This window comes from Pyrus communis, chromosome 15, assembly GCF_041283825.1.
Source record: "Pyrus communis isolate YQ-2024b chromosome 15, ASM4128382v1, whole genome shotgun sequence".
Taxonomy (NCBI): Eukaryota; Viridiplantae; Streptophyta; class Magnoliopsida; order Rosales; family Rosaceae; genus Pyrus; species Pyrus communis.
In genome coordinates, this window is record NC_142579.1 from 9658510 (window position 1) to 9668631 (window position 10122).

The 10122-nt window shown below is 36.2% G+C and overlaps 1 protein-coding gene across 1 annotated transcript; it reads left to right on the forward strand.

Annotated features, from left to right (window-relative positions):
* The first annotated feature begins 208 nt into the window (after positions 1-208).
* LOC137717625 (long chain acyl-CoA synthetase 9, chloroplastic) lies at positions 209-6486 on the forward strand. Its single transcript, XM_068457047.2, has 12 exons — positions 209-465; positions 810-1288; positions 1514-1594; positions 2073-2336; positions 3298-3429; positions 3574-3747; positions 3863-4092; positions 4800-4917; positions 5196-5327; positions 5443-5577; positions 5647-5853; positions 5993-6486. Exons 2-12 carry the CDS (start codon positions 842-844, stop codon positions 6158-6160), a joined length of 2088 nt encoding a protein of 695 aa, XP_068313148.2. The 5' UTR covers positions 209-465; positions 810-841; the 3' UTR covers positions 6161-6486.
* The last annotated feature ends 3636 nt before the right edge of the window (positions 6487-10122 follow it).

A 10122-nucleotide genomic window follows, 5' to 3' on the forward strand; every position in this document is an offset into this window, starting at 1 on the left:
ACACATAAAATGTGTGGACTTTGCTAGTATTTATAAAAATGAAAAAGAAAAAAAATATTGCCTTGTTATAAAAAGTGAAAATAGAAGACAAAGGGGCGGAGCATTTTCTTCATTCAAACCCATCTGGGCCGCTTGCACAATATCCAGCGTCGTCAAGAACCCAGATCGTACGGCCCGTATTAACCCTCTCCGCGCCAATAATTTTTACAAATAATAAAAAACAAAACAAAAAACGAGTTGAGAGTTCTTAAGTTCTGTCAGTCTGAGTCTCCAACTCCCCTTCCTCTCGATCCCTCCGCCTCTCAGCCCTTACCTCTCTCTCACGCTTCCCGCCCTCCCTGCTATTAAAACGACCTCGTTTCGGTCCCAGTTTTTCAGGTTTTCACTTCCCAATCGCTCGAATTATCAATGGTGATGACTTGAAGGTCGAATTTCGGCTTCCCGTGCTTTTGCTTCAACAAGAAGGTACCCCGAAACGCAATTTACACGATGAATCTGCTTTACTCAAAAGTGCTTTTTATGTTATTGCTTTTGGATTTCGGCTTCTCCGTTTTGTGGTGCAATGTGCGTTTTATATCAGTTTGTGAAGTCGTTTTATTCTTTCGTTTCACTGCTTTTGTGCTTGAGTTCATGACATGCTTGCTTGCAATGTAAAATGGAAATTAGAAAATTGAAAAATGAAAATAAATGTGAGCACGTTATTAAATTTGAAATAATTAAAACGGTTTAAGTCTGATTTTTTTTTTAAATTTCTAGTCTTTTACTGTAATTTTGATTGAATAAAATTTGACTGGATGTTAAATTTTCAGGATTGAAATTTGGATATTAATTTGGGAAAAAAATGGATCCCTACATGGTTGGCGTGCTTGTTCCTCTGTTACTAACAATTATGATTCAGAAATCGATGAGAGCGAAGCAACGGGGTGTGCCCGTTGATGTTGGTGGGGAACCCGGGTATGCAATCCGAAACCATCGGTTTGCTGCCCCTGTTGCAACACTATGGAAGGGTGTTACTACTCTTGCAGAGCTTTTCGAGCAGTCATCCAAGCGGTTCCTAGAGAAACGCCTTCTTGGAACCCGGGCATTGATTGCAAGGGAGGTTGAGGTATCAAAGGATGGAAGATCCTTTGAGAAGCTTCATTTGGGAGACTACGAATGGCTGACCTATGGGAAGGCATTTGAAGTAGCGTGCAACTTTGCTTCCGGTTTAGCTCAACTTGGACATAATAGGGAAGAGAAAGTGGCAATCTTTGCTGACACAAGGAAAGAGTGGTTTCTTGCATTGCAGGTGCATGTCTTACGTGCTCTTCCTGACATAAAATTAATCATTCTTCTGAAATTTCATAAGATTCCTTTATAGCTGAACCTTAAACTTCCTGAGAGCATGATTTTGTTGCACATATGATGCGTTTTTTTTATACAAATCTTTAAATTAGAGTTTTAAACGGCAATGTTCGTAGCGGATGAGTTGTGCACAAATTTCTTATCCCTGACTGTGTTCTTTTTATATCAGGGTTGTTTTAGGCGCAATGTCACTGTTGTTACCATATATGCATCTCTCGGGGAGGAGGCTCTATGTCACTCACTGAATGAGGTTCTCTCTCTCTCTCTCTCTCTCTCTCTCTCAGTATACATGGATATATATATATATATATGTTTATATCTATCTCTGTTTCTCTCTCTTATGGATTGGCACCCACATTCCTGTTGTTTGGCAAGGTATGCTACTATTGCAGAATAATTTTTTTTGTCGATTAGAGGTCATGTATGTTTATTTACTTATTTAGTGATTTTTTATTTTTTAAACAATGTATTAAGCACAAGCAATATATTTTGAATTTCACATTGTGACTTTCGTGTAGCTCATCCAAATGTTGCAACCTAGTTGGAGGAGCATTTCACTGACTGGAGATGGATTTTTGGTGTTAGATTTCTTTGTTTTTGAAAGCAGAAAATAAATGCATTGATGGTGTTGATATGTTTGTACCACATTAGGGTTATTGTTTGTCATTTGTCCTCAAATTTTTTTCTTACTGCATGACCAATATCATTTTCATTTTACTTTTCTCCAGACGGAAGTTACAACTGTGATATGTGGGCAAAAAGAACTGAAGAAACTTCTAGACATAAGTGGAAAACTAGATACAGTGAAGCGAATCATATGTATGGATGCCAATATCCCATCCAGTGCCTCATCTGTTCAAAGTCGCTGGAGAATCACTTCATTTGATGATGTTGAGAAACTTGGCCGACAAAACCCCGTTGATCCCGATTTACCTCTTCCAGAAGATATTGCAGTCATTATGTATACAAGTGGAAGTACTGGATTACCCAAGGTTTAAAGCTTCTATTATATCTTGTTATTTTGGTTTCTGCCTTTTTTTTTTCTTTGCACTTTCACACATGATATTCCTTCTAATTGGTTTCTTACATGTTGATTGTTGACTTGGGAGTTTATAAAAATTTTGAAGCTTTGTGTGACATTTGTGTCAGTATTGCTATTCCTTTATGTTTCACCTTCACATTGTCGACAGTTGATATATTGTGAGTTTTGGTTTTGAAATTACCCTTAAAAAGTGCTTTTGTTACACTGTTAAAGTTTTCAGAAGATAAGGATGCTTGATTGTGATAATTTTATAATGCATTGTTCTAGTTTCTATCTGCATTAAACTGCTGCAGTATTATTAATTTCACTACTCTACTACTATACTCTTTCCTTTTCATTTGATAAATTTCTTCTTATTACTATAGCCTTGAGTTAAATAATAGGAGAAGTAATGAAAGGCTCTTTGTAGCATCCATTCCCCATCACATTTTCGGAACAAAGATATCACGTGTATCAATTTGGATGGAATTATTTAGTACAGGCATTGCAATTTCCTTATCTAAGCATTGCCTTGTGGAGTTAGGGTACAGGGTGGTGAACACTTGATGGGTTGGGTTCAATTAAAGATTTTCCGTGTGGGGATTATGATTTGTGACTACTGATAATTGTATCAATTTATGTCATACATATAAATAGAATAGGCACTTGTTGCATCACATTTCCCTACATAACCTATTTTCCCTAGATATATAGAAAATATTGTATTATACTCTATTTCATGCCATTCGTTTTTGTATACTTATTTTGACCGCAACGGAAAAGTTGTTCAGGCGCAAAGGGGGGAGCCAGGAAAACTTGTTGGCTTGGGGTCACCCTTTTGTACTTATCTTGAGTTGGCATCTAATGCAAGTATAGGCATTCATCTAATCAACAATCACCATTAATTAACCTTCATCTTGCACTTTTTACAGGGTGTAATGATGACACATGCTAATGTGCTAGCTGTAGCTTCTGCGGTCATGACTATTGTTCCCGGCCTTGGAGGCAAGGATGTTTATCTGGCATATCTTCCCCTCGCTCATATCCTTGAATTAGCAGCGGAGGTATGGAAAATATGTAAGATGGCTAGATTGCATGGCTATAGTGATTCATTGATAATTTTTTTTGTTAATGATTATCACTAGCTGCTTTGTTACGTCCTTATATTTCTGGTACCTGATTAACAAGTTTTACTATCTATCTTGAAGAACTTCTTGGTTGCTGTTGGAAGTGCCATAGGGTATGGATCTCCGTTGACCCTTACTGATACGTCAAGTAAAATTAAAAGGGGAACAAAAGGGGATGCAACTGCACTCTTGCCAACTGTATTGACAGCTGTCCCTGCAATTCTTGATCGTGTTCGAGATGGAGTGCTCAACAAGGTTTTGAAACTTCTTGTGCATATGAGATAACAAAATTACATGTGTAGATGCATATACATGTGCGCATTATCCCAAATTTTCCAACACTGTATCTTCATGATGCATGATGCTTCAGGTAAATGCGAAGGGTGGACTAGCCAAGATATTGTTTCACTTGGCATATACTCGTAGGTTGTCTGCTGTGAATGGGAGTTGGTTCGGGGCTTGGGGCCTGGAAAAGTTTCTGTGGAACCTTCTTGTGTTTAGAAAGGTCCGTGCAGTTCTAGGAGGTCGCCTTCGTTTTATTCTTTCTGGTGGTGCTCCTCTTTCGGGTGATACTCAAAGATTCATCAACATCTGCTTTGGGTTAGTATGATTTTAGTACTTTTAACATCTACATAATACCATATTGTGAACCATGACCTTGTCCTGTCTCTATTTATTTTTCATCGATTTGAAATTTGAAAATCAGTCCGCTAAATGGTTAAAATAAGAGTAGACCAGATTTTAGTGAAAATGAGGTGGTAGTATTGGTGGTCAAGTCTCAAGCTCTAAGCAGGGCATTATTTCTACGAGTCGTCCCATTTCTTTCAAAAAGGACTATGCTAATCTGTCTCTCAATGCCTTTCAAACCGACACAGTTGTATAGAAATTAAATAAGGACCTAAATTCTGGTTGTAATCATCTTGTAAGTGTAAACATACTATTGCCTTGGGTTAATATGGTCTTAGTACTTTTAACAACTTGTCTTCTTTTAGTTGGTCCACTCATATTTCACCCCCAGGTGTTTTTCCAATCCTATAGTCTTATGAATTCACAGTCGAAGATTACTGGTGAGACATATTCAGGTTTCTAAGAGGATTATGATAACCCCTCTTTGTCTCCCCTCAGTACATAAACTTTATACATTAATACTAACGGACAAAATCAAATCAGATACTAATAAGAAGTTCCTTCGAATGTTAAAATTCAGAGGTGCACAACGACTCAATTGCATGCTTCTGAAGAAACAAATTTATTTTCTTTTGCTCCATTCTCATCATATCTCATTTTTTATTGATGGCTATTGACAGTTCTCCAATTGGTCAAGGGTATGGCCTCACTGAAACTTGCGCTGGTGGGACATTCTCAGAGTTTGACGATACTTCTGTAGGTCGAGTTGGAGCTCCGCTTCCATGCTCATTTGTAAAGGTAAGAGATGCCAATGGGTATCTTATATTACGTGTTTAAACTGATAACATCAACTTCTTCTTTAAAAGGAAATATGAAAGATAGAAACTTATTTGGCATCCTAATCATGACTTAAGTTGCTTGGAGGTGTTCATTTATGAACTTCTAGATTGATTTGTCTGTTTTTCGTTTTCTGTTAAGGCAAATGGCTTAAGAAGAGCTCTGTACTTTGTTTCCAAGGCACGAAGATGATATTGACTTTAATTATGTTAAAATATTTTTTTTTCTTCTGTATCCAGTTAATTGATTGGCCGGAAGGAGGATATCTGAATACCGATACCCCGATGCCTCGTGGAGAGATAGTCATTGGTGGTCCAAATGTTACACTTGGTTATTTCAAAAATGAAGAGAAAACAAGAGAGTCATACAAGGTAGACTTTTGGTTTCATACCATTTTTTTCGGTTGCTTCTACCCACCAAAGAAAAATTGTTCATTGGAGTCCTAACTTCAGTGAATTTTGTATTTTTGGCTTTTTTGTGAAAAAGGTTGACGAGAAAGGAATGAGATGGTTCTATACAGGTGACATAGGGCGATTTCATGGTGATGGTTGTCTTGAGATAATCGACCGTAAGAAGGATATAGTCAAACTTCAGCACGGGGAGTATGTCTCCCTAGGAAAGGTACGAGTGCTGCAAGATGAATGCAAATTTTCATCAGATTTTCCTCGGGGACTAATGTTTCCTTTACAGGTTGAGGCTGCTCTTTCAGTGTGCCCCTACGTCGACAATATCATGTTGCATGCTGATCCTTTTCATAGTTACTGTGTGACTCTTGTGGTGGCTTCTCGAGTCACATTAGAAGAATGGGCTGCAAAACAAGAAATCACTTTTACCGATTTTGCGGACTTGTGTTCGAAAGCAGAAACCATAAAAGAAGTGCAAGCATCACTTGTAAAGGTACATAAATCTTCTGGATAAATTTCCGTTACTTTAAACTTCGCTTGATTCTAGTGGTGTATCAAAAATTTTGAACATACTAGGTGCAATCTAATTTGCTTTGTTCTGGTTCAAATATTTATCTTTCGCCAATTAACAGGAAGCAAAGAGGGCGCGTTTGGAGAAGTTTGAGATCCCTGCCAAAATCGAACTGCTTTCGGAACCATGGACTCCAGAATCCGGCCTGGTCACTGCAGCTCTCAAGCTCAAGAGAGATGTCATTAGGAAGGCTTTCTCAGAAGACCTCGCCAAGTTATACGTTTCCTGATAAATCGAGGGCACCACCAAATTACCTGTTTCTCCATTTTGTTTGTGGCCTTGCTAGGTTTAATGCTAGCCGAAGGACTAGTGTTAGGAAAAATGCGTAGAGTTAAGCTACTCCAAGCAATAAAAGGAATGATGATATTAGTGTAATTATGTGGCTACTGAAGCAAAATGGTCAGATTTTTGAATTTTATTTCTATTTTTTTTTGTTGGTTTTACAGCATTGAAAGTGAGACGATCCACAGTAGCAATTTTTGAGAATGCCCCCCATCCTTTCTGTATTTTTTCTGATTTAAGTTGTTTTTTCAAGTTGTATTTTTCGTTCGTCTTCTCCATACTTTTGTTGGCTGCAAAATTTAGATTTCGTAGAATTTGACACTTAGTCACTTAATACATCATGTGTTCGATACTCAATTATTACGCATTATGCGGTTTAGCCCACCATTCAGTGTAACTTTATCGTTTTATCTACAAAAAAAGAATTCGACATTTGATTGCCGTATGATGACTTCATAAAATGATAGCATGAAATTTAAAACATATGATGTTGTGTGAAATTTAAAACACGTGATATTGTGCTATCAGTCAGGAATGGCACGACAGGATTGAGAAGATGTGGTCTATGTTCAGTTTCCAATCCAAGGACAATAAGATTTGAAAAGACTACACATTTAGGGTGGCAAGGGAGCCTAAATGGTCTGGTCTAGAAAGGGTGAAGGGAAGTATCTGGTCCATCATCCACACTCCATGATATGAACCTGACTTAATCCTTTAGTAGAAGCATCCCCCATGTGCTCCTTTGGTTTGTTTGTTTCCATCAACTTTTATTCCTTTTAACTTATGGTTCATTCACTTCCCCTTTCAGTTATCTTTAACCAAAAGACAAAAAATGTTTAAACATGTTTCTGAATTTTGGATCCTACTTCTCTTTGCTTTCCAAACTTTCAATTTGGTTTTGAGCTCTTTAAACTTTCGGTTCATGTCAATATACCTCTCAATTTGTCAATTATGCAAAAATTTCCTTTCATTTCGTCGTATGATCAATTTTAAGACATGTACGTCAACAAAATGCGACATTTCAAGGCTTATATAGTAAATGCTTAGAATTATGAGAATTTGAGCTAGAGAGGGTTGAAATTTATACATCAACAACAAATCTAAGAGCTTATTTTGTACAAAATGAACAAAAATAACTCTTAATTCGACAGAAAATTTGACTAACCTAACCAAAGGTGTAGGGGAGAGCGCTAGTCAAATTGAAAGTTTAAAGAGTAAAGCAGGACAAGATTTATAATTACATTAAGGAGGTATTGATTTTTCTCATGTCTTATACAACAAGACAATCCTCTTCTCAAGAGAGTTTTTTTCAAGTAGCGAATATTCAAGCAGCAAATATTCAAGCAGCACTCCATGTGTCATAATACAAATAGAAGAAATGATACATTTTCTATATCTCATTACTTATATTATAACACGTAATATTCCTATTTGATTATTGGATACTTAAATTTTTTTCACTCTTCTCGATCCTGTTAGCAACTGTGGAGTGACGTAATCTTGATACACGAAACATGGAAACCAATTTGTAGAAAACGAGGCATGAATGAGAGGTTTTGGAGATTCCGGGATAGGGATTTGCATAATTGTCCCGAAAATCTTCACAGGGAAAAAACATGTCGATTTTTTCACATAATTCTCAAAGTTTTCCAAGGAAATTTGCAATATCAAGGCCTTGAACTACACGTTTGTAGTGAAAACGATCTTCTTGGAGAAAGGCAATGCACCCACACCACCATAGCCTTTTTCCAAGATGTGATACGATGAAAAACTGCAAGTTAATCTTGTTGATATGTTTTTGTGTCTAGTGGCCAGATTAAGTGAACTGTTCAACTCAGTTATAAGAGAGCGGAATTTTTAAATTAAAATTTATGTAATACTTGATCTGACTATCGCATGCAAGAATTTCTTCATCTTGTGACCTTTCGTGAGCACCTACAAACTACCTACAAAAAAACCTACTTATTGCAATTTTAATCTCACAACTTTAGTTTACATTCTATCTATAAGGTTAGAAAGAAATGAAGTGGAAATGAAATGGGAGGGAGTCACACTTTTTGACTGAAAACTCACTTGGCAGCGACCAACTCCACATCCCCACTGCAATTGTTTTGGATAGGGTTCGGGGTTTGGTTTGTCAAATTGTAGGCATTTAGGAAGATTAGTGATAAATATATCATAATAATTAACTGAATGTGTGGAATATACAAGTGGCTCTTTACCACGATGGCGGAGAGGAGTGTTAGCCTTGTATCATGGTATAGGTTCAAAACCTGTTAGATTCCTAATCTAACATCTGATCTGACAAATCTATTATTTGACCAAAAAAAAAAAAAAAAAAAAAAAAAAAAACTGAATGTGTGGGATATCGGTTCGGTTGACTCCTCCATACTTTTCCCCTTCTCTTCTCTTGAGACTTGAGAATTGAGAGCAGAAAACTCACAATGCTTTTGCTTTTTGTTAGAGATTGTAGCAAAGCAAAGTAGGAAACTTTAGTAATTGAAAGCAAAAAAAGAAAAAGAAGCGGTTCAAATTGAAGTTTAACGGGAAAATTGATAATGAGATACAAGTTCAAGGAAAATTGACATAATATTCTTCTTGTTTAAGTGTGAATTTTGGTGTTAGAAGGGATAGTTCTATTCACATATCTATTTTTACCTCCTACACATTCTTGTTAATGTTAGGCCATTTATCTTCTTTAATTCACTCGACCCGATGACTGATATTGAGAAGCTTGTGTTAAAAGTAAATGGGTGTATGGATAGTACTACCCTTAGAAAAAATTGACATAATATGTGAAAAAAATGTCGGAAACCAACAAAATTCACGTTCAATTGTTGTAGAAATTTTTGCTTTTATAGAGCTTGTGTGTATAGCTTTGGTCATAGATTGGAAACATTTATGGATAAAAACAGACTCCATGTTGGTTATTCACTATCTTTTTAAGGCTTCTAATGCGACCTCAAGGTTTCATATGGTAGATTGGAAGAATTGTCTCTGGCAACTTCGTCAAATGTGATTTATGTGTACATATATTTATAGATAAGTAAATCAGGTTGCAGATGCTTTAGCTTCATTTAGGGAAAATAGTTATGCTTATTATTGGTGGTCTACAATTCTAGATTTTGTAGCCTCTGCTCATACTCGTGACATTTCGTTTTGTCTTTATTCTTATTTTCGTTGGTCGCTTTTGTCTTTGCGGTCTGGTATGGTCCCCTGCTTGTATCTTTTTTGTTTACTTATATTTATTTTCAATAAATTTGGTGGAGGAGAGATGGGTGGGAGTTTTCTGGTTGTAATGGTCCTCACCTATTTGGAGGAGGGTAGGTGCCTCGTATGCGATTATTACCGAAAAACTAATCTCGTCTAATTTTTCTTCATTTGAAGAAAAAATCACACCCGAAGCCTGTACTTCTTATCCACACTCCTAACACCAAGGACACAAATCTAAACTCAACTTGAAATTATCAAACCGATCCAAACCTTCAAACTCAATGAAAAATAAAATAAAAAATACAATCCAAAAGGCAATGTTATGTTATTCGAAATCAATAAAACATAGTGAATCTGCTTTTGATCCAATATATATTGAATGGTAGATTTTTAAATCCAACCCAATCTAACTCAAGCTTATTCGATTAGTTCGATTTTTTTTATAATATTGTGATCAAATCAATATAACATAAATAAGATCCAAAAAAGTATTGATTCCACTTTAAAATTTGCGATCACACTTGAAAATCAAGAATTATATGAACGATAGGAATTAATTCATCCCATTACAACTTCTTTTCCCATTTCTCAATTCATGACTTTCTTCATTTCAAGTAAAATATATTATAAGAATCGTCCTCCAATTTTCCAGTGTTAATATGTAAAATCAAATATCTCATTTCTAAGAATAACAAA

Excerpts from the sequence above, each read along its gene's own strand:
- LOC137717625 (XM_068457047.2), top strand. The coding sequence starts at position 842 with ATGGATCCCTACATGGTTGGCGTGCTTGTTCCTCTGTTACTAACAATT. Across the intron at positions 3,748-3,862 it reads GAGATGGAGTGCTCAACAAG|GTAAATGCGAAGGGTGGACT; the intron begins GTTTTGAAACTT and ends ATGATGCTTCAG. Across the intron at positions 5,328-5,442 it reads AAACAAGAGAGTCATACAAG|GTTGACGAGAAAGGAATGAG; the intron begins GTAGACTTTTGG and ends TTTGTGAAAAAG.